At 39.7% G+C, this 25,488-nt stretch overlaps 1 protein-coding gene and 1 long non-coding RNA gene across 5 annotated transcripts in view; one reads left to right on the plus strand and one right to left on the minus strand.

The window, feature by feature from the left end:
- The window catches only part of sdk1a (sidekick cell adhesion molecule 1a), a 601,048-nt gene that overhangs the window by 49,454 nt on the left and 526,106 nt on the right, over positions 1-25,488 (minus strand). For all 4 annotated transcript variants that reach the window (XM_049475506.1, XM_049475505.1, XM_049475504.1 and 1 more), the window contains 6 exons: positions 17,548-17,742; positions 15,416-15,617; positions 11,111-11,214; positions 10,841-10,911; positions 7,744-7,876; positions 934-990 (listed from right to left, as the gene is read on the minus strand). In XM_049475506.1, the coding sequence (XP_049331463.1) occupies positions 934-990; positions 7,744-7,876; positions 10,841-10,911; positions 11,111-11,214; positions 15,416-15,617; positions 17,548-17,742 (762 nt within the window). The remainder of the gene's footprint in view (positions 1-933; positions 991-7,743; positions 7,877-10,840; positions 10,912-11,110; positions 11,215-15,415; positions 15,618-17,547; positions 17,743-25,488) is intronic.
- LOC125799256 (uncharacterized) overlaps positions 1-25,488 on the plus strand; it is a 345,287-nt gene that overhangs the window by 40,854 nt on the left and 278,945 nt on the right. The gene's annotated exons all lie outside the window — the stretch shown is intronic.

Here is a 25,488-nt window from a genome sequence, read left to right on the forward strand (position 1 = left end):
TTTCAATGGGATGTGCAGCGCTGATGTACACGAAGTAAACAGTAAAAAGTTGAACGGATGTGAGCAGTGAACGCTGCACAGACCACACGTGTAAACAGCATGGAGCAGCAGATACATAGATCTGCATCTGAGTGTGATTACTGTTTTTTTACACATGCTTAATCAAACCGCGCTAAGGGTACAAACAAACCAGAGTCTGTTTTAACCGAATCAAATAGTGCCGGTGTAAATACACCCTAAGACCTCTTTGGTCTGGACCGTGGTTTGTGGCATCTTTCACACCCATTATTTTGGTTTAGATGGCAAAGTCTGAAAATCTGGATCAACCACTGTATTTAGACCAACCACTGGTTGAAATATGAATGCCTCAACCCAGCAGCATCCATTCAAAGATAAAGTCCTGCCCTGTACCAAAGAGAGCCAATCAGCTTGCTGCTTTCATTGCAATGAGGAGATCTGCGCAGGCGCAGTTGCCATGCTATAATTTTACCAAGCCGTGCATCCGAATGCTACAAACTGGAAATGGTAATTTTAATCTTTATTTTTTGTAGTATTTTGGTCTCTCCCCATTCAAACAGATGGAGAGTTGGTCTTGTATGAGTTGACTGAGATGTAGCTGCCCTGTGGCATTGCCAAGATGGCTGCAAGTGAACTGAACTTGCCTATAAAGACTTTGACCGTGTTCAGTGTGAAAACAGCTTAAGTCTGTCTGGTGCGTGGAATGGAAAGGAATGGAAAGGAATGGGTTTCTGTCTGTGTATTACTGAGGCCTAGACTGTTCCCTGACAGAACAGACAGATTAGAGGAAGCACCTTGTTCTCAGAGCACGGACAGAACCGGGCATTATACTCTACGCTACGGGGAGAGTGAATATTTTATTTGGACTTCAAAGACCCGCCGTCTAATTTAGACAGACGACTGAATGATACTTACGAGTGAGTTCGAATTCCGTTAGCGAAGGATTGCTCACAGTCTTCACAGTGCTCTTGGCTGGGAAGGGGAGGAGGAGAACGAGCGAGAGAGCGCAAGAGAGAGAGAGAGAGAGAGAGAGAGAGAGAGAAATGAGAAGTACATCACTAAAGGATCAGGCAAGATGGAAATACACAAATCAAAGAGCTATTTCATCATGGTTGTAAATTTTTGGTTGCTCATCATCACATATTTCTTCACAGGATTGATGAAACCTCACAATGCTCATCTCTCCATCTACGCCGACCGAAATGAAACCCCAAGAGCAACACCAAAGAGCCGGAGTGATTAATGATTTAGCAGTCAATATAGAGCACCATATAACAAGCTCTGGTACTAGAGCACTAATCAGACTTCTGAACCTCACAGCTTCAGCCCGCACTAAGAGAACCCATTTCAACTTTTTTCTTGAGAACAGAAAATGTTGAAATAATGGAGCGCATTTGATGTAAAGCATGACAACTCCTGAAGGATTTGTTTTGTCATCTCTGTCTTGTGCGTGTCTGCCACGTTCGGCAATACAGCAATATCAGATATGAATGAAAAATGCATTAGCACTTCAAACAGCGCCGTGAGCGAGTGAGCGAGCAAGCGAGCGAACAAGCGAGAGAATGCGCACTTCACTAGAGCACTCCTGAAAGTGGCGGAGGGCCTTATCAGGATTATTTGGAGCACCTGCTGACTTCTGAACACCAGCAGTTAAGATTGAACAAATAAGGAGAAACTGCAGTCATTTCCTTATTGTTTGTAGTCTTAGCGACTGAGCAATGCTGAGAAACAGCAGAACTTAGGGGGCGCTGGGTTTAAGCCAGGGAGAGGGGAGCAGATGAATAATGAGAAGAAAGGAGCGGAAGAATGTGAAAAAATTGCTGTACGATAAGAAAGAAGACCAGAGGAGAAGACAGGGTTAGGAATGAGAAGAAAGGCAAGAAAGTGGAGAAACAGAAAAAAAAAGTTAGTATGAGAAAGGAGAAAAGATGAGTTAGCATAAGAAATGAAAAGAGAGGAGACAAAAAAGGAAAATAGAAGAAAAGGAAAAGAATACTAAAGGAGGATAAGAGAGTAAGAAGAGAGAACAGAAAGAGAAAAAAAATAAGAGACAGAAGAGAACATATGAATAGTAAGAAGAGAGAACAGAAAGACAAGAAAAGAAGAAAAGTGAGTAGACAAAAGAAAAGGATAAGAGGAGGAATGAGAACAGGAAAAAAGAAAATAAGACAAGAGTGGAGAATAGATGAGATATTGGGTGGAGGAATCAGATAAAAAGGGAACATGAGAAAAGAAAAAAGGGAGAAGAGCAGAGGAGAAGATAGAAGGACTGAGAAGAGAGAACATAAAGAGGAGCAAAGAAGATAATAGATGAGAATATATGAGACAATAGGAGGAGAAATGAAATAAAAAGAGAGAAAATGAGAAAAGAAGAAGAAAAGTGAGGAGGAGAAAATATAAGAATTAAGAAGAGAGGACATAAATAGGTGAAAAGAAGAAAAAAGAGAAGTATAGATTAAATAATTGGAGGAGGAATCAGATTTAAAAGGGGAAAATGAGAAAAGAAGAAAAGTGAGGAGACCATAGGAGAAGATCATAAAGAAGAACTGAGAAGAGAGATCATAAAGAGGAGAAAAGAAAAAAAGAGATGAGAATAGATAAGAAAGGGAGGAGGATTGAGATAAGGAGAGAAAGTTGAGACAAGAAGAAAAACGAGGATAGAAGAACAAAAAAAACGAGAAGAAAAGAAGAAAAGAGAGAAGAACAGATGAGAAGTTGGGAGGATGATTGAGATAAGGAGAGGAAGTTGAGAAAAGAAGAAAAGTAAGGAGACCAGAGGAGAAGGTAAAAGGTCAGAGAAGAAAAAGCATAATGAGGAGAAAAGAAGAAAATAGATGAGAATAGATGAGAAGTTGAGATGATGATTGAGATAATGAGAGAAAGTTGAGAAAAGAAGAAAAACAAGGATAGAAGAGAAGATAGAAGAACTAAAAAAAGACAACATAATGAGGAGAAAAGAAGAAAAGAGATGAGAATAGATGAGAAGTTGGGAAGATGATTGAGATAAGGAGAGAAAGTTGAGAAAGGAAGAAAAGTGAGGAGACCAGAGGAGAAGATAGGAATAGAAACTTCTCTCCTGGCTCCTCTGGCTCTCCTGGCTGGAAATAGAAAGGGAAAATATTAAATATGCTTTCCTGCTTGGCTGCTCCGGGCTTGCGCATTTAAATGCTGTCAACAGTGCCCGGTCCAATTTGGCAAAGGAGATTTATTGGCTGGATGGGGCACAGTGAGGAGTGCGATGGCATGCTCAGCGGCAGAGACTGGAGCGCCAGCTGATGATTCTGCAGCTCAGGACCCTAACAAATTCCCCTCCGCTCAGCCGTCCCCGCATAATTACTCTCCAGCCGCCGGCCGAGCAGGTATGGATGGCGGTCGTCTGTTTGGAGGACGTTGTGGTGATCAGGAACACTGTCCTGCCTTGTGAACATAAACTTCAGAGCACTGACGCATTTCACGGCTACCTTCAGCCATTAAGCTCTTCCACATGTTATAGATGCTGACCCTGGTCCTACATTACCCTGTTAGTGGCTTTTAGAACTCAGGGTTCCCACTCAAAACCTTGCAGGACTTTTCCAGGTAATTACTCATGACCTCTATATATAACACCACACATATTATAATCATATTATAAATCAGTCTCTCAGTATGAACTGGTTTAACACTGGGTTAATACTGGTTTCATGACTCTAGTACTATAAGTTCTAAACTCTTTTACCTTGCTGAAAAAGTTTCTACACAGTTAAACACAGTTAAATTGATGGGTAACAAAGATCTGAGGCCTTATTTTAGGGATCTATAGTGCAGCGTTCAATTTAGGGCGTGTCGGTGTGTCTTTGGTTTCGAGAGGGTGCATAAAAAACATGCCCTGGTTGGCTCAAAACCCGCAAAAGGTATGTACTAATTCTCTTAGTTAATCATGGGTGTGGTTCATTTTGGACGTGACGTGAAATAAACTAAACAGTGTCTCACTTCCCTTTTCCTTTAAGAGACTGGTGAGCTCTGACTTTGGCACTTTTGTATCTTAACAGCGCGGTGCTTTTGCGTATCTCAGCAGAGGATACTGACCTGTGCGTCCACACTGTGAAGGAGCACCAGCAGCTCATTTAAGGGAACAGCAAAGATCTTTTATTCTTTACTCTGTTTATTCTTTAGTTAAAAGTCAATTTATTTTGGTGTAGCGCGTCTGTGTGTGTGTCTAACGAGCTGACTGTTGACTGTTGTCAGGGCTTTAATCAGTAAGCACCTGTATTTCCTGGCGCCAAGATAGAAACACACCAGAAACATACCCATCAGTGTAGATTTATTCCTAAACTTTGACGCTATTTTAACAGCACAGGCGCAAGGTGTGAAAATAGGCTATTGACGGGGTGTAAGATAGAAATGAGCATCGTGACACTATCTTGCACAGGGTGTAAGATAGGGCCCATATTGACAGTGTTAAGGAAAACTTTGTATCTCTAAACTAATAATTTATCATAGAAAAAGAAAAAAGTCAAACTTTTAATGGAAGCCAATGTATAAATTATTTTACAAAATGTAAAGAACAAATTAAACTCAGATTAACATTTATGTAAAAAAAAATTAAGCCAACCATAAATTAAGACAAGACCAGGGTTTTTTACAACTGCAACAATATGCATATTAAACACTGGAATATGGCACTTTAATAAAAAGAAAAGGGTCAAAAGCTCAACTTCATTCATTTTTACAGGACATTTAAGCAATTTTTGCAGGAATACTACTGTATATATTGTATATATTGATCTATGTTAATAGAGCAAGGTGTGTTTCCAGGTGTCTCTGCAGAGACACAAGAGAACTTGACAGAACTTAAGCCAAGTGCCCCAACTTTTATTTTTTTTAGTTTTAACTTTAATATATTTACATTCTACTAAAATACATTCATTTTCAATGGGCATATATGCAGCTGAAACACTAGGGAGCCTACTGCAAAATCAAAAATGTATAAACGTTAACATTTTAATATAACATTATTACAGTCATTATGGCATTTACTCGAATATAGGACTATAGGATTCTGTGGCCTAAGCTTTTGTTTTGAATGGCTTTATTTTGTCCCCATTTTACATTACTTTTACTTTGAAGTAGTTTTAAAAACAGTGTTTTTTACAATTTTACTCAAGGAGTAAAAAGATTGAGTTGATACTTTAACTTCTACAGAAGTATTTTAAAGCCTAGTATCTATACTTCTATGAATGTCAATACTTTCAACACCTTTAAATATACAGGAGCTTATCTAAATATAACTTAGTATTAACTATTAATTGGGAATTTTGATCACAGAGTAGTGGGTTCGATACCAAGGGTTGATAAGCTGCATCTCTTGGACCCTTAATCAAATGCATTAACCCTCTCTGCTCTCTGGCTGCCACAGGGATGGCTGTCCAGATGTGTTTAAAGTGGAGTTCAAGTTCCAGCTGTGTTTAACATAAATAATAAAAGTGGTTTTCTTAGTCTGTCTCTTTGTATTTGCTGTTACCAAATTTAGCAGCAGTACAAGAGCAAAAAAAACATTGACTTTATTATTCTTTTGAACTTCATCTCTTGTTTGTGAAGCACTTTAAGCTGCTATGTGCGAGAAAAGGGCTCTACAAATAAAAAAATGTGTAATTTATTATAATCCTACTGATTGGAATCCAGCTCACATTGTGTTTCAAAGTCTTTCTTTGATTGTTTCAAAGGATTCTGTCCTTAGAAAACCTTGTTTAGATTAATTTCTTTATAGCTTGATTTATTTAGGCGAACCAACTGTTATTCTGAACAGAAAATAAAAGACCCTGTTTATAGCTAATAACAGAATAAAAGTTGGTTTAATGCAGAAACTACTTTAATGTTTTTGGTTTTGTCAAAAAACAAAAAAACGTGTGATGCCCCTCAGGGTTCTATTTTAGGACCTATAAAGTAGGGGTTAATTATGACAGAATGTAATTACTGTAGGAAAGTATCAAAATGATAGGATAGGATCTATTAGTAATAGGTTATTAGATTGTTTTGACAGAGATGCAGTTGATGTGATTCAATGAGCTATATAAAAACACATCTAGAAAGATATTTATATGCAAAAAAAAATAACCTTGAGCTGGGTCAGGAGTTTTGTGCTTGAAAACACAGCTTGTCTACATGAATTGTCACTTGTTACTTAATTAATGTGGGCAGTGGGAAGTTCTACAGTCAGGCAAAATGATTAAAGCTGTGTCCGTTTATTGTATGATCAGTCAATAACATTTAACATTTATTAATATTGTGAAACTCCTACATTTACTCCTTACACCCTAAAGGTTAATAACTTTGCAAAATCATTTAGAAAAAAATGTGAATTTCTTGAGATTCATTTGGTTTAGGTGCACCTCAGGGTTCTATTGTGGGGCCAATATAATTGTGATTAATTATGACCATCTGTAATTAAGTAGGCGTTACAATGTGGGCTAAAATATTGGATCTAACAGTAATGCAAGGTTATTAGGTTGTTTTTCCAGCACTTGTTAAGATGTTAAGGTGATGTTAAGGTGATTCATATAAGGGATAATAAATAGAAACCTATTACTCTTTTTATCAGTAAATGAACAGCTATGTCTCTCCACTCTTTCTCCAGATCCTCTAGGTCCCTTGATTTCTAAATGAAATGTAAAATTTACTGATGATCAGTGATGGTTTGGAGAGTCATGTCATCTGCTGGTGTTGATCCACTGTGTTTTACCAAGTTTAAAGTCAGTGCAGTGTTTTCCCCCAAAATCAGAAAAAAAACAGCACTTTATGATTCAGATTTCATTTTCCAACAGGACTTGGAACAATGCCCACACTGCCAAAAGTACCAATTGTTCTTTTATAAAATTCTAATTTTGTGAGATACTGATTTTTGGGTTTTCATCGGCTGCAAGCCGATAATCATCAACAATAAATGAAATAAAAAGCTTAAAATAGATCACTCTGTGTGTCACAAATTGAACTGAACTGCTAAAATAAAGTAACTTTTCAACGATATTCTAATTTTCTGAGATGCATTACTATATTGTAGGATACACCAATAATGTAATAATTGTGATAGGTCACACACCCTTATAAACCTCATATCGTCGCTGTCCAATGAAAAACACTTATCTCCATTTTTGTCGATTTTTAGTTTACTACATAATTTGAACAGACAAACTGTCCCTTACGATGTGCCAAATTTTCTTGATGAACGGACCAATAGAAACTCTTCAAAATGACTTGAAATAAACTCTTTTTACATTGACTTCCATTGAAAGTTTACAAGGTTTTTTTCTCTCTCCTCTAAAGTTGCTGTTTTGGAGATAAGTGTTTTTAATTGGACAGTGCTGTTATAAGGTTTACAAGTTAGCTACAGTTAAATAAAAGCTACGTTTTTATCCAGCATTCAACATTATTATTTTTACTATTGTACTTAACATTATCTAATAATCATTTGGTTTAGATGCCCATCAGAGTTCTATTTTGGAACCTACAGTATTGGTGGTTCTATCTATCTATCCATCCATCCATCTATCCATCCATCTAGAAGAATTAACAGCTCTTGCATGCATATAGAGACCTATTACTATTTTACTGTCTTTTAATATCACTAACTGAATAGATATGCAAGCAAACACAGAAAAAAAATCAAAAAATACCCTTGAGCTGGGTCAGGGTTTTTCTGCTTGAGAAGACAGCTTGTGTATGTGAATTGTCACTTGCCCGTCCCCCTACCTGTCAGATCTCCGCGCGCTGAAGAGCTGTTGATGGCCTTCTTGGACTCCTGTGGAGCGCTGTCATACTGTAGCTCGCGGTAATACAGCCGATAGCCTACCAGCACCCCGTTCACACTCTCCTCCTTGGGCGGCTGCAACAGCGCAGATTAAATTAAAGGTCACATTCCCCCAGCTGGCCTTGCGCTCCCTATTAAAGGCCCAGACCGACAGAAAAAAAAAAAAAAACACACACACACACACACACACACACACACACACATACACACACGCACGAGACTGACAGAAGGGAGAGCGCGTTTCTCCACGCGTCAGCCTCAACGCAGAGTCTGCGGCAGAAATGAAAGATGAGGATTTCATTTCAGGGCCACCCGCCTGGCGGGTTGTTAACAAAGCCCAGCGCTGAAAGTAATCAACCGGGCGAGGCCCCCCCCACACCCGCTGATAAAGCAGCCAGCCGGAGAAACGATCCAGCGGCCCAGCGTAGGTCAGCGGAGAAAGGTTTCGACCGCTAATTAACATCCCTTTGGGGTGCGATGACTGCAGGCATGCCCAAGTATTAATTATCCCGGCCCTGCCGGAGTCTTGGGTGAACTCGGTGAAAACGTGTTATCAGTACTTCGTGTCGCTGAGATATGCAAAGTCGTGGGACGAATACCAAGCGAGCTGTGACAAGCCGCTCAGCACGTCCTGCTAAAGAGGGTTGTTCATCAACGAGAGCCAGATAATTAAACAGATAATAGCTGTAACGCATGCATTTAACAGGCAATTATCTTCACTACACTGCTCCATCCCTTCAGACTGAAAACGCTGTTCTCTTCCCACTGCAGCAACTAAAGACAGATCTGTATAGGACTCACCAGCGATTAAACATACTAGTGATAGCGCTCAAATACAGTACAGGCCAAAAGTTTGGACACACCTTCTCTTTTTCAATGAGTTTTCTTTTTATTTTCATGACTATTTGCATTGTAGATTCTCACTGGAGGCATCAAAACTATGAATGAACACATGTGGAGTTTTATGTACTTAACAAACTTAAAAAATGACCCGGCCTGCACAGTCACCGGACCTGAACCCAATCCAGATGGTTTGGGGTGAGCTGGAGCACAGAGTGAAGAAGGCAAAGGAGCAACAAGTGCTAATAAACACCTCTGGGAACTCCTTCCTTCAAGACTGTTGGAAAACCATTTCAGGTGGCCACCTCTTGAAGCTCATTGAGAGAATGATGCCAAGAGTGTGCAAAGCAGTAATCAGAGCAAAGGGTGGCTATTTTACAGAAACTAGAATATAATTTTTTTTTGTAGTTATTTCACATATTTTCACTTTTTTTTGTTAAGTACATAAAACTCCACATGTGTTCATTCATAGTTTCGATGCCTTCAGTGAGAATCTACAATGTAAATAGTCATAAAAAAAATAAAACGCATTGAAAAAGAATAGGGGTGTCCAAACGTTTGGCTTGTACTGTATTCTAAATTAATAATAATGCATTTCTATGTTTTATGTAACAAATCTGATGTTATGTTCATGATCTCATGTTCTCTGTAGCAGGACCCGGCAATTAAGTTTGGCCGCAAGCCAAATATTTTCCAAGTCATTACATGGCGGGGCCACATGGCGGGCCACATAAGCGGGTGGGGGGGCACAAATGAAGTGTAATAAGATGGAGTGCTACAGACTATAGTAGCTCTCCAGCCCAGAGGGGTGTTGAACCTAATCACAGAACAGAACAGTTGATCTTAAAGTAGGTAAATCCAAGAAGAAAGAAAATATAAAAATAAATAAATAAATAAACACACCGCTCCTTACGTGGGATCGAACCTGAGTCATCAGGGTCACAGTCCAATACACTACCACAGCCCGAAACAAGCGGGAAAACGGGCAGAAACTTAAATCACGCAGAGCACGACAGAAAGACAGGGGAGGTATGTAAACAAAAGTTCGCCAGAGAAGCGTTTTATTATTATTATTATTTTCATTATCGTTCATTATAGTTAAAAAAACCCCACAGGCCAGATGTTTCATGCTCGTGGGCCACATCTGGCTCTACACTGCTTTACAGTCACTTTGTTACAAAAGTTAGGAGAAGGAGAAGTCGTCTAGCCATTCACTCACACATTCAGTAGGATTGTAATGGTACGTTCATATTCGTACTAAAGTATCACAGTTCAATTAATACAGTTTGTACATGTACATATAATGAATCATGTAGCAACTTAAAATACATTTAAAACAAAGCAAAATACTCTTCTAAGGCTAGTAAATCTGATGACTTTTGGTCTTCCTTTCCTGTGGGCACTCCTGATGAGAGCCAATTTCATCATGATGTTGTCATGACACTTGAGGATTGACTGAGTAGTTTATTTCTTTACTCGAGTATTAAAGATTAATTCTCACCATAATCTGGATTAGAACATTACTCAAATAGAGCTATTCACTGTATACCTGTAACTCTACCTCTTCACAAATTTACAACTGATGCTCTCAAACACATTAAGAGACAAGAAATTCAAGTAACTAACTTATAATTAACTTATGATGAGTTCAGCACAGCTGTTAACTGAAAGCCTGAATTCCAGGTGACTCTACCTCATAAAGCTGACTGAGAAAATCCAGCCAAGATGTCTCTATCTAAGCAAAAGGAGCTACTTTGAAGAATCTAAAATATAAAACATATTCTGGTTTGTTTAACATTTTTTTGTTTACTAAATAATTCCATATGTTTTTTAGTATTCATTTACAATGCAGAAAAAAAACACTTTATACAATAAAAAATGCCTGAAATTAAGATGTGTCCATACCTCTGTCTGGCAATGTGCAAAGATTGATAAACTTGCTGATGTGAACAAAATTTCACTAATGCAAGTTCCAGCCAAAAAACTGTTTGTCACACTTCCAAATGGACAATTTTAGCTTTTAAATTTCTGATTTTTGAAAATCATTTACCTGCAATTGAATCTGGATCAATATAAAGTATCATAATTGTTTTTTGATCTATGTGACCCAGACTTAGGTCTGTTTCTGCTTGGTGGTCTCGCCTGAAGCTCATCAGAACATCTTATTATAACAGAGAAAGAGAGAGAGACATGCCATACCTGCCAATGCACCAGAACAGAGGTAGTCGTGGAGGGCTTCACCGACTGAATAACAGGCGCTTCGTCCGGAACTGGCAGGAAATGGAAGAAAATAGCAGAGACAAAACTCACAAACACACGTCGTCTACAGTCCATTTCAGTAGAACACGTTTTAAAACAGTGGGAGAGATAAGAGAGGCTGCCCAGCTCTTCTACAGCACTTTTATATGGATCAATACCGGATCAGCCAGCACCATAGGGCACGTGTGCAACACCTCCATCTTTACTCACCATCTTGTAAAGTCGTAATTGCATCGGTCTCCTGGCTGTACTTGCTGTCTCCGATGTCATTAGTGGCCATCATTCTCAGCTTGTATGAAGTGTAGGGCTTCAGCCTGAGGGTTGCACATATCAAGAGTTATCTCCGATCCAGGAGAGCTGTTTCCTGTTGCCAGCCATGTGGCATTCAGAACTACCATCTATAAATACCAGCCAGACCCTGGTTTACAGTACAATTACAGTGCAGGCCATTACGCTAGAGCTGAACTACCTGTTGCAAACTGGAAAAATGTTTTACTTTATTTATATATTAATTTATTTATTTATTAGTATGTGCAATAAAAACATATACTTATTGCTGCTGTAGTGCTCTAATATGTGCAATAAGTAAATTATCTATATATATATATATACAGCTCTGGAAAAAATAAGAGAGCACTTAAAAATAATGAGTTTCTGTGATTTTACCAAATTAAAAACCTCGGGAATATAATTAAGAGGAAGATGGATGATCACATGCCATCCAACCAACAAACCAAGCTGAACTGCTTAAATTTTTGCACCAGGAGTGCAGGCATAAAGTTATTCAAAAGCAGTGTGTATGACTGGTGGAGGAGAACACGTCAAGATGCATGAAAACGGTGATTAAAAACCAAGGTTATTCCACCAAATATTGATTTCTGAACTCTTAAAACTTTATGAATATTAACTTGTTTTCTTTGCATTAGTTGAGGTCTGAAAGCTCTGCATCTTTTTTGTTTTTCCAGCCATTTTTCATTTTCTGCACATTAATGCTTTAAATGAATATTTTTATTTGGAATTTTGGAGAAATGTTGTCTGTAGTTTATAGAATAAAATAACAGTGTTCATTTTACTCAAACATAAACCTATAAATAGCAAAATCAGAGAAACTGATTCAGAAACTTAAGTGGTCTCCTAATTATTTCTAGAGCTGTATATTTATAGAGCTGTATATATGTATTATCTTATCTTAATATATTAACTATTAAATATAACTATTAATTTCAATGTTGCTGCTTATTGTTTTAGGATAATGTATTTTTAAGAATCTCTCTCTTACTGTTTTATAGTTTTATTTTTTGTATTTAAATTATGGTCTTGTTTTATTTGCCATGCTATACTGTTAAATATGGCAGTTGTTCTTTATAATGTGTCATAATTTCATAATGAATGCACCAAAAGAAGTCCTTCTAAATCATAACTTGAATACAATTACATGCCAAATACCTGGTGTCCCATGACTTTTGCCAAATATCATAGAAGATAAAGATCACTGCACTGAGCTATAGGATATGTGTGTCTGGGATTTCTTGCATTGAATGTGATTACTACCAGAGTCGCTTGTCTCTTTATGGCCACGGACAATTCTAGCCAGACACCTCCGGTCACCATCATTACCATCCACTGCGCTCACTGCATCCACTGTGGATGGTAATAGTACCTTCTAGAAGGTGTTCATGGTAAACACAGGACACTGTGGATCGGGGAATCCTCCAGATCTTCTCTTTTAGTTGTTCCACAAAGTAAAACAAAAACCTTTGGTGATGCTGCTTTTAGCCACTACGCTCTGAAGTGTTGGAAGCTCAAAATATTGAATTTTTTAAGCGCAAACTAAAAACCTATTGGTTTAGTCTGGCTTTGATGTAGTGCTTGTAACATTTAATTTGTTTTATTTTGTCTATTTTATGTTCAATTTTTAATTCTATATTTTTTTTCTCTCTTTTCCTTCTTTTATTTTATATTTTCTTCAGTAACCTGTGAAGTACCTTTAATTTCAATCTTGAACTTTGTCTGAAAGGTGCTGTAAAAAAATAAAGTTTGATTGATTGATTGATTGATTTATTGATTGATTAGGTGCTCATGCCAACTTATACAGGTGTGTGTGTGTGTTTGTTCCCAAGCTGTCCCCTGTTCCATGATTGATTTACCAACTTGCTTTCCCATTACTTATGGAATATCAGAATATTTTTTATATTGACTTCCATTAAAAGTTAATCAAGTTTATTTTATTTTCCTAGTTTCCTTCTTCTATAACGTTACCAGTTTGGAGATACAAGGTTTTCTGGTATGTTTCATTAAACGCTACATTTATCAACGTCAAACCGTATCACTTCAAAGGTTACCTCTGAAATATGGCTTGGCGTTCTCCTGCAGGCCAATTTGGCAGCAAGTAAGTACTGCCCGAGGTCTCTGAACCTAACTGAACAGGAAATGTTGCTCACAAAGTCTCACAGTGAGCAACTCTTCTGGGTCCGCAGCTTCCAAAGACACAAATCAGGCTTAAATAATCTATCTGACACTAGTCGGACTGTTTAAAAGGCGATAAAAGAGCTGACGGGTTAGAAAGTCCTAAACAGAGGGAGGGGAGTCATCATAATCAAGATGAGATGGGCCTCTGAATGCATATAAAACACCACTTGACTGGCCATATAATCACAGAGGCGGCTGGAGCGTAATTCAAATGCGAGGCGGTCCGGCCGCACACAGCCGTCCTCGCTTCCTAAATGCGGGGGGTGAGCGTCGTAAATCGCTACAGAGCGAAAAAGCCTGCTAAAGCTTTTAATAACACTCCCATCATATAACTCCTACTGTACGCACTCAGCTCGGGAGAGGCTGAGAGCTCAGAGAGACACATGAAAGAAATAGTTACGAAGTTGTGGGGGAATGGAGTCGGCTGAGATGGGATTTACCTGGATCTGTGGGTCAGCACAGGCAGGCATAAACCTGAGTGTGTGTGTGTGTGTGTGTGAGTGTGTGTGGGTGTGTGTGTGTGTGTTCGTGGAGAGGACAAAAGAGTCTGGTCCTGAGTCCTAGCTTCTGTGATGACATGAAGGTAATCTGAAAGTAATCTAATTACTGATTACTCCTTTAAAAAGTAACTTATTTGCTTTATGGATTACTCAATTTCAAAAGTAACTAAGTTACTTACAAGTTACTTTAATAGTTACATTCAGCAGCTACCGTGAGTGTGCTTGTGTGTGTGTGAGGTGGAGAGAGGGAGGGGGTCTTTGTGTGTGTGTGTGTGTGTGTTTGTGTGTTCGCAGAGGAGACACAGAAGTGTAGGCTCCGCCCCTGAGATTCAGCATCACCCTATCCCCAGCTTCAGTGATGGCATAGTTACTTTGAAAAGTAATCTAATTACTGATTACTCCTTTAAAAAAAAACTTAGTTACTTTATGGATTACTCGATTTTGAACGTAACTATAAGTTACTTACAAGTTACTTTAATAGTTACATTCAGCAGGTACCGTACGCGTGTGTGTGTGTGTGTGAGTGTGTGTATATGGGTGTGTGTTTGTGAGTGTGTGTGTGTGTTCGTGGGGGAGACACAGGAGTCTAGGCTCCGCCCCTGAGATTCAGCATCACCCTATCCCCAGCTTCAGTAATGGCATAGTTACTTTGAAAAAGTAATCTAATTGCTGATTACTCCTTTAAAAATTAACTTGTTACTTTATAGATTACTCGATTTTAAACATAACTATAAGTTACTTACAAGTTACTTAAATAGTTAAATTCAGCAGCAGCTACCTTGAGTGTGTGTGTGTGTGTGTGTGTGAGGTGGAGAGAATGCGGGATCTGTGTGTGTGTTCAGCCTGAGTGCTAGTCTGTGTTTTAGTCTGTTAGTCTTCTATCCTATTCCAGGAGTTTTTTAATGGAAGTCAATATCAAAATATTTTATAAGTCATTTTAGAACATTTCTATTGGTCTATTGATCATAAAACAGAAATAAAAATATTATATAGTCATACATGCAATATATATATTTTTTGGGAGCAAGTGACTATAGTATTTTTGGCACTTTTCCAATGCAGAGTACCTACCCTACTCAACACAACTCTCTTTGTTTTTGTTTTTTTAGTTTCCATAAGGTAAATTTGGTAACTGCTACCTGGAAATGGGTACTTGCTTAATCCTAATTCCAAGTGACCAGTACTGAGTATAGACTACAGTGTTACATGTAATTCTTGCAGAGAGCTGATTGGCCAGAAAGAATATTCGATAATAATACAATATGGAACATGGTTTCTCCAGTTTGTCTCTATTGTCACTATGTTGTTTCTCTAAAGATAAAATATTGGCAGATCTTTGTGACGCTAGTAGCAATATTTCAGGGTAGAGATATGGTAGTGGAAAACAAAGCAGGTACCAGAGAAGAGTAGAGTTGAGGAGTTTAGGTAGTGCTATTAGTTCTGACATGTTTGGAAACATTTATTAATAAAATAAAGCTGATGAAATGTTTAGTATTAAGAATATCTGGAAGGAAATAAGAGAATTAAAGCAGTTGGAGGAGCTCACCGGTCCACTATGCAGGAGGTGCTGTTGTGGCTGATGGCAGACGAGTGTGTGACCCAGGATCCATCGGGCAGCTGGCGGAGCTGCAGGGTGAAGTAGCGAACGGGGGAGGAGCCATCTCCACCCGGCAACCAGTTCAGCCTCAGCTGCCGGGACTGGACCTGATCCTGAGGCACAGAGAGCCGCAGAGGAGGCTGAGGACGCTCTGAGAGAGAGAGAGAGAGAGAGAGATGAGCAGGAGTGCAGAGGTCAGGCCAGTCTCGCTGACTAGTCTTAATCACTCTGCATCAGTCAGCGGCCCGGCCGTGCCCTTGCCGCCCAGCCCCGCCTGCGGAGTGCTCCAATGCACCCGTCCCATCGATTTTAATGCTCCCAATCGATGAGCACAGGCATAATTGTTTATTTAAAGGTGGGCATTATCGAACGCTATTAAAGATGCAGATCATGCGAGATGAAGGCCACCGAGTAGACCCTGCATCACTGATGATCCTCTCCTCGTCTGATCTCTGATCTGTGAAAGTCTGATCAATCAATTCCAGAAAGATTAAAGGCTGAAATTACTTTTCCTTGAAAAATTCCTGGTTTTGATCATAGCTTACCTGTAAAAAAAAAAAAAAAAGCATGGACACTGAAATGTCTCTTTAAAGTAAGTAGAGCCTCAGCTTCCTGGTATGATGCAGTATGATGTGTGGCTCCAGCCCTTCCTAATACAGTACCAGTCAAAAATTGGACACACCTTTTCACTCTGTCATGGCTGAACAGGACTCAGACACTTGCCAATAGCGATAAGATACTTCATTAAATACAGAATGTAGTCAAAACGTTCAGTCAACACCAGTAAACAGCAACAACAGAGGGCAAACATACCATAAACAAGGTCCAAAGGTCATACACAGGCAGGAGATATCAGAGGGTAGTTAAGAATCAAGGCAACACGAGAGGGTAACACAGGCAATGGAGCAACAAACGCTTAAGTAAAGAGGTAAACCAAACAATACCCACAAGGAGCGTTGGGAAGTGAAGGTGAATATATAGTGGTGAGAACAGTGAGATCAATATTAATATTCCGGTGATGAGCTTCCTGGTGGTGCCGTGTGCAGTGACATGTGATCGTGTGAGGAAGTGAAGTGTGAGTACAAAGTGTGTGGGAGAGACAGAAGCGCCTTTGTCTTTAATATGAAAATTACAATGTAAAAAAAAATTGAATGAGAAGAGAAGTGTCCACCTTCTGGTACTGGTCCAGAATGTTTCAAAGGCCAAATGGCCCAAATCTCTTGACTTTTTAAGTCTGTTTCTGTGCTAAAATTGGCACATTTTGTTATTTTTCCTTTCTGAAATGAAAGTGTTTAAACCTTATTCTATTCTATTATAAAAAGGTGGGGCTAATTTTAGGAATGCAGTGATTGGCAGCCTTGGCTGGAACAGATTATCTGTGTTATTGCATGGAGTAGCTAAGTTGCATTCAACCTCTTACTAGGTAACTAATCATATTAATATTCCTAAACATTACTTAACTACTTTAGGTTAAACAGAGGTAAACATATGAGGTCACTTTACACATTCAAATGGGAATTAATTCACCTGTTAGTAACTCTAATAATGTTTAGCCTATTTCCACTGGAAACTTTTTCTCTATTGGCTGCTGGCACTAATGATTTGTTTACTGGGTATGTCCACCAATCATTGGTGGAAACTGTCATTAAATCATTAAAATGCAAAGTTTGAAACTAAAGGTAAAATTGTATGTTTCTGTCTGCAGCATGTTTAAGACAAGTTAAGGTATTTTTAGCTGAACAAATTATAATAAGGATTCTTAGATAGTCTTCTTAGAATAAATTGTAAAATCGTAAAATTAAAATTGCCCAAGAACAAGATACAGTATATAGAAGATAAAGGCAAACTCCAGCTCACCGGTGCAAAGAAAACAAATGATCTGTAGATGAAGGGCAGTATTTCCAGGGGTTATAAAAGTATTGTGACCCTTTCACTGAAGAAAATAACAATCTCTAAAGATTGATGGCCAGTTAAAACTCTCAGTGTGTGTGTTTGGGTGTGTGTGGGTGAGAAAGAGAACAAGGGAGAGAGAGAGAGAGAGAGACAGACAAACACAAAGAGTAAGACAGATAAAAGATCACCTCTGATCTCAGTAGTGATGACCACAGCCTGAGCGGCGCTTCCCCAGCCCTGCTGCGTCTTGGCTGAAATGCGGAAGATGTAGGCGGACTCCCGGACCAGCGAGGAGGCGGTGAACTGGTTGGTGTCTGGGCCCACTTCCACAGTGGTGAACTGGTTGGGATCTCCAGAATCCAGCCGGTAAGCGACCTGGTACCCTGCAACGACATCGGATAAGTCAAATAAATCTTCTTCATATCTTCTTTTTGCCTGGCTCAGAATAAACGCAGCCGCAGACCACATCAAATAACCCAGAAAACAATTCCGCCGACGCTCAAAACTCGGAGAACTCAAAGAACAAAAGCAGAGGAGGGAAAACAATTTCCTCGCAGAAAGAAAAAAAAAGAAAAGAAAAAAAAACACTCCACTGTTTGAAGGTGAAACCTGCTTCAGAAAGGAGCTCCACAACAGTCAGAACTTTTAGATGATGAACGACTTTCAAAAGGTCTTCACTGTACTGGAAAATTTGCTACCACCGCCACTAACTCCAGATGAACCCACCTTAAACAGACCTACCTGCACCGTACCTACAGAGAAAACAGAGCACTCACACTCACACAGTCTACACTCACAGTTCAGAGCCAGCTCCAACCTGGGCGCTGGGTGGCTGAGCTGACAGATATTTGATGTTCTCTGAAGTGTTACACCTCAAACAAGTGCATTTCTGAAGCTCTGTGTGTGAGTTTATCACCTGTACTGTACTGCAGCTGGATTCCTCAAACAGCAATGGCTCGGAGGTGGGCCCAAGCATCAGCTCCTCACCCCTGCAGCTGCATGGTTTTATGTTTATGCATATTTTACATGTTTTACATGTTCTACATGTAAGTCACATGACACTCGCTGAATAATTTAGCAGACGCTGCTGAATAATAGTAATAATAATAGAGTATATGGGTTCTTAGACATATAGAGTTATTACTGCTACTGCTGTAGTGCTTCATAGTAATCGGGATGAGTTCCACCATTACTATTAACATGGAATCATTTACAGTCATATGAAAAAGTTTGGGCACCCCTATTAATCTTAATCATTTTTAGTTCTAAATATTTGGGTGTTTGCAACAGCCATTTCAGTTTGATATATCTAATAACTGATGGACACAGTAATATTTCAGGATTGAAATGAGGTTTATTGTACTAACAGAAAATGTGCAAAATGCATTAAACCAAATTTTGACCGGTGCAAAAGTATGGGCACCCTTATCATTTTATTGATTTGAATACTCCTAACTACTTTTTACTGACTTACTGAAGCACAAAATTGGTTTGGTAACCTCATTGAGCTTTGAACTTCATAGCCAGGTGTATCCAATCATGAGAAAAGGTATTTAAGGCGGCCAATTGCAAGTTGTTCTCCTATTTGAATCTCCTCTGAAGAGTGGCATCATGGGCTCATCAAAACAACTCTCAAATGATCTAAAAACAAAGATTGTTCAACATAGTTGTTCAGGGGAAGGATGCAAAAAGTTGTCTTACAGATTTAACCTGTCAGTTTCCACTGTGAGGAACATAGTAAGGAAATGGAAGACCACAGGGACAGTTCTTGTTAAGCCCAGAAGTGGCAGGCCAAGAAAAATATCAGAAAGGCAGAGAAGAAGAATGGTGAGAACAGTCAAAGACAATCCACAGACCCCCTCAAAGAGCTGCAGCATCATCTTGCTGCAGATGGTGTCACTGTGCATCGGTCAACAATACAGCGCACTTTGCACAAGGAGAAGCTGTATGGGAGAGTGATGCGAAAGAAGCCATTTCTGCAAGCACGCCACAAACAGAGTCGCCTGAGGTGTGCACAGCTTTAATTATATAGCTACAGTATTGACACTGCAACATAATAAATTGAATTTAATTTGATTAAAGGTGCCCACACACCAGAGGCTGAAGAGATCTGTCTTACCTGATTCATGCCTACGTGCAGAAGATGCTTTAATAAGCATTAAATTTTATTAGATTATTAGATTTTATTTTATCTTATTCTATCTGAATGATAACAGACATGCCACTCTGGTACAAATCACATCCATATTCAACGAGGCCCCACACAGTGCACTGTTCTTTAGCTTTAATAGCAAAAGTCATGGAACACAATACTAGGCAGGGATGTCAGTGTATAAAGAATGGGTACTGCATAAGTGTCACGCCTGAGATGGACATTGTAGTTCCTCTCCAGAACTACAATCCCCAGCATGCATCTGACAATATCACAAAATGTGTAAATATATATTGGAGCCTCTCACTAACAGGCTGTTGGACTCGTTTAAGAAAGACTAGCTGCCCCAACCTTAAATCTAGCGCATATCTGTCAAATCAAAAAGAAAAATAAACCGCTAGATGAATGGGGCTCTTATAGACCTGTGAGCCTCATAAATGTGGACTGTAAACTGCTGTGAAAACTACTGGTTGTAAGACTGGAGCCGGTTCAGCCAGGATCAAACCTGTTTTATTTAGGCTCGGTCATCACATACTAATGTGCAGAGATTTCTCAAATGTACACTACTTTTCCCATAAAAATCAGGTTCAAAGGTCAGTGGCTGAACTCCACTTAGCAGGGCATGACACATGTCGTAAAGTAACATATGAAATTGCAAGGACTGTTTCTAGGGGAAAAATTTCTTTTTTTTTTTACGTTCCTAACTGTAACATGTAAGAATATTCATGAGCAAAAGCCAAACTCGTATCTTTTCTACCCCCCCTCCACTCCTTCACCAGACTAAAGCAGTGTTATACTGGATCACCAGAGCACTTTTTTTTTCTTCACAAAAACAGCTCACATGGAATAAATTCATACTAGAGACCACAACTAGACCTTTTAAAACGAATGACAAAATGATTCAGAGTTCAGTCTGTATCGTTGCAATAAGAACTTTTCCTCAAATTCACTTAAAAAACAAAACTTTTCTACTCTACTTACAAACAAAGTGGTTTGTTTTTTTGTAAAATGTGCTTTTTTTCTCTAGATGTATTATTTTGGTCATTTGTTTTATCTCTAAGCGAAAAATAATGAACCAACTCCGAGAGCAAAGGTGTGTACAAAGCTGTGAAGTACCTAAAAAGCTTTTTAATAGCGTCTAAAAGGACGAGCGTTCGGGCGGTCTGATCGCGGCCTTCCTATTGTTGAGAGGTGCTGCTGAAGGGAGGCACGGCTTGCTGCACCGCTCCATCTGCGGAGCGTCAGGAACGAGCGCTTCACTCTGCAGCAGAACATTACCGGGAATTGGTGCGGATCAGAACGTGGAGATGGAACATTAGTCCATCCATCTTCCTCTGTGTGCTTGCTCCGTGTGCTGGCCCTTTTGGCTGTACGATAATAAAGTAGGCCATCCCACATTGTGAAACATGCGGCACTCTGCGAATGCCATCTCATCCTAATGTCCACTCCAGCCATGAGGGGCTGTGAAAAATAACATCCACCCACCATTACTCTGCACACATATGTGCACATACATACACATATATATCTACACGCCCTCGCTGCTTTCATGTTCATGTCAGGATCAGTTTTTCTCTTTTTTTTTTTTTTTTTTTTTTTCTTCCAGAGATATAAGGAGATTTGTGGGTAGAAACTGCTAGAAAACAGAGAAAAAGAGAGAAAGAAAGAGAGGAAAAGAAACCCCGAGCCAGAGCTGAGCTGGCCGGGGTCGTTTGGCCTGGCTCTGACCCCTGCCATGTTCGCTGGGGCTTCTCAGGGTGGACAGGGTCCGTGCTGTGCAGGCAACGGCCCGTGTGATTGTTTGGTTCACCACCCTTGGTCTCCAGCAGCCCCAAGCTCCCATTCTCCTCACTTATTGGCCAGTGATTATTGGCCAGGCGGTAGCCATCCAGCTGCACTGGGCCGCTATGGCCTGAGCACCACAGCAAAGGTTACAGCGGCTCTATTTCCACCATTTCCACTAAATCTTCGCTCCCCAATGTTGTTCTCACGAAAGCAGCGCCACAACCTCATCAACGCAGGGGAAGGTCAACCCATGCTTACGCTCTCAACCATGACGAATTAGAGGGCGACCAAGAAATGTCACCCTCCCAGCCCCCAGCCAAGCCATCAATTCTTCATCCACCCAAGATAGATCTCTCCAAAGAGCTTGGGTTTACTCTAGGCCTACTTACAGTACAGCATCTGAGGTAATGAGACGCAGAACTAAGAGCGTAAACAAATAAACGCCCGAGAAAGTAATTAACTGGGGTTCACGGCTAAGGCCGCACCAGCTCCCGCATCTATTCAGCTGAGAGGCGGAATGCGATCTCGCTCGAGCCCTAATGTGATCCTGCATGAAAACCGCAGCTGAGCATTCTCAGGCCCCGCTGTGTGCGCAGCGCTGGCTGAAAGCAGGGCAGGCTGGGGGCAGATTTAAGTAGGATTATTCGAGCCGCAGCAGATTCGAAAGCAAACTCCCGGCGCTGTCCGCCGACTCCGACAGCCTGCTCGACGGATTTTCAGCGAGAGGCGGGAAAAGAGCACGTTTCTTTTTTTTCTCCACGCCTTTCAAAAACCGGATTACATACGAGCCTGGCTATGAATAAAACAAGCTTACAAGGTTCGGAGCTAAATGGCCATGCTCTGCAGTGTTTCGAAGAAGAAAAAAACAAAAAACAACACCAGCAAACAAACCCAAACCCAACAAGCCCAATCATCAGCTTTTATACAGCCAATCACGTTCCTCCACTGCGCAAAAAAAAACAAAAAACGAAAGCGTGCCAAAAAAAAAAAACGTCCTGCTTTTGGGCCTTCAGTCAGCCTCAGCCTCAGCCTTCTTCAGCATATTCGTTCCCCCCCATTCATACTGTAACTAATAAAAAAAAACAATCCGGATATAAACATAAAGCTGACACAGCCCCTGCATGATAGTCACATAACTGTTTCACACTGGGACCATGCCATTCATTATATCATAATTGAATTTTAAAGTTTTATACCATAAGAGACAATAATTGCTGATTTACAATGCAAGTTCAGCAGTAATGGTTAGTCTGAGAAACTTGAAGTAAGTAAGTAAGTAAGTTGGTTTAGCAATCTGTTAAAACTGTTAATATACAACTCATCCTACAATTATATTTGTGTACTACCCTAAATATGTGCACTATTAAGATTAGTGCAGATTTGTTGCCAATTTACATCATTATTGCCATGGATGTACCATGGCCATACTGTGTAGTATTTGAAAACCTTCAGCAAACAAGCAACTCGCCAAATGATCAGCTTGTATAGAGCCAAATCACGTTATTTCACTGTGCCAAACATGAAAACTTGCCAAGAAATCATCCTGCTTTTGGACCTTCAGTCAGCCTCCATTCTGTTCAAAGCATTCGTTTAAAAAATGAGGCAGCTGCAGCAGCAAAGGTAGCTTGAGAACTTATAGTCTTGTATGTTGGTGTAGCAATGCTTCATCACTTCCTTTTACTTCCAGTTAATATTTATTAGTATTTTCTATATTAACTCAACAAATCTGCACTCTTAAGGTTAGCACATAGCACATAGCTTATAGCAGGGGTGTCCAAACTACGACCCGCGGGCCATTTGCGGCCTGTTTCCTTTTTTGGAGCGGCCCGCGAGGTATTTTAGAAATAGAATATAAGTTGGCCCGCTGATAAGCAGGTTTTTATAATGTGAGATTCAAAGTTTGAATGCTAGGTTTCAGAAACGGGCCAAAGAGTCGGAGAGGGTGCGCAATTCTAGTGCAGAAAAACGGGCCAAAGAGTCTAAAAGCGGAGAGAGTGCGCATTTCTAGCGCAGAAAAACGGGCCAAAGAGTCTGAAAGCAGAGAGAGTGCGCATTTCTAGCGCAGAAAAACGGGCCAAAGAGTCTAAAAGCGGAGAGAGTGCGCATTTCTAGCGCAGAAAAACGGGCCAAAGAGTCTAAAAGCGGAAAGAGTGCGCATTTCTAGCGCAGAAAAACGGGCCAAAGAGTCTAAAAGCGGAGAGAGTGCGCATTTCTAGCGCAGAAAAACGGGCCAAAGAGTCTAAAAGTTGCTGTAATTAAGGAGTTTTATATTAAGAGAGATCATGAAATTAAACATCAATTTGAAAAATCTTAGTTTACACAACACTGTCAAAGATAAAGATACTAAGTCAAGTTAAATGGTGTGTAAATGAAATAATCAGGAAAAAGGTATTATTGTAAGTGGTATATTTCATTGTTTGTTTATTGTTCATACTATAAGACGCACCATATTATAAGGTGCACTATCAAAGAATGACTACTTTCTGCTTGATTTGTTTTTTTTTTGATACATAAGGCACACCAGATTATAAGGCAAATTTTAAGTGACACTAGTAAGGAACAAGGGTGTCGCCATGTTGTTAATTTACACAGATTTCTCTCATGAAATCTGTTTATTTTTGTGAGTAAAGTGCTTCCGTTTATTTACAGTAAGCTTAGATTTCCAATATGTTCAACAGTACAGTTAGCAGCAGCGCTAGCCAAGGTTAGCAGCACTTAGCACTGTTAAATACCACCCGACAGCTCTACACTGAGGTACCCTGAGTGTTCCTGTAAGCCAGGGAGCTATCAGCCAGCGGTTCAAAGAACACAAGAATTTTCAACTGTGCCAAAAAAACTAAAGCGCTCCAAAAAAAACGTCCTGCTTCTGGGCCTCAAAGCTAGCACTGTGGTTAGTGGCTAATGCTAATGCTGCTGCACCCAGCTTTATTGCTGAAGAAACTTCACTGAAACTCCTGTATAACACTGTACTTCAGTGGAGGGGCTTTACTGCTCTTTACAACCTGACTGGTAGAATTTATACATAAGACACACTGGATTATAAGACACACTGTCGATTTTTGGGAACATTAAAGGATTTTAAGTGCGCCTTATAGTGCGAAAAAAACGGTAATTGGGAAGCAGACCTAGTTTGCTAAACAGCTAAATTGTCAGAGTCAATTAAACACTTTAACATGAATTGTGTTGATTTAACACTGGTAAATTTACTAGGCATAAATCCAACAAGCTCACATGGTCATGCTGTGAGTGTTTCAAAGAAAAACACAAGAATTTTCAACTGCGCCAAAAAAACGTCCTGCTTCTGGGCCTCAGAGCTAGCGCTGTGGTTAGTGGCTAATGCTAAAGCTGCTGCACCCAGCCTTAGTGCTGGAGAAACTTCACTAAAACTTCTTTTAAAATGCGGTACTTCAGCGGAGTGGATTACTGCTCTTTACAATCTGACTGGTAGAATTTATACATAAGACACACTGTATATTTTGGGGGTAATTTAAGGATTTCAAGTGCACCTTATAGGGGTGGGCAATATTATATTGTATACAATATACTGTGACACAGAAATATCATGATATTAAAAATCCATATTGTGATAATAGGGCTGTTCTGTCTTAAAAGTAGTCTATTATTATTTACTTAGTTTTAGTTTGCAGTTTATATGCATGCACTAAATATTCTGCAATATTTTTTGCTGCATTATATTATTTTATGCTATATTATTTATTTTGCCACATTATGATTATTCTGTTATACTCTTATACTATATTCCTGAAATTAATTAATTATTTTTCTGTTTTCCTATATCGCCAAGTATATCGTTATCGCAAAAATACCCTGAAATATTGTGATATTATTTTAGACCCATATCACCCACCCCTAGCGCCTTATAGTCCAAAAGTACGGTAATTAGGAAGCAGACCTACTGTAGTTGGCTACACAGCAAAATTGCCAGAGTTAATTTAAGACTTTTAGTGTTAATTTAACATGAATGGTGTTGATTTAACACCGGTAAAGCTCACACGGTCATGCTGTGAGTGTTTCGAAGAAAAACACGAGCGTACCAACAACTAGCCCAGTTTTTCTACTGCGCCAAAAAAACAAAAGCGCGCCAACAAAACGTCCTGCTTTTGGGCCTCGGTGATGCAACGAGCGGCGCCAGGAGACTTCAATCAGTCTCCTCCGCTCTGTTCAGAACATT

This window comes from Astyanax mexicanus, chromosome 3 (genome assembly GCF_023375975.1).
Source record: "Astyanax mexicanus isolate ESR-SI-001 chromosome 3, AstMex3_surface, whole genome shotgun sequence".
In the NCBI taxonomy this organism is placed as follows: Eukaryota; Metazoa; Chordata; class Actinopteri; order Characiformes; family Acestrorhamphidae; genus Astyanax; species Astyanax mexicanus.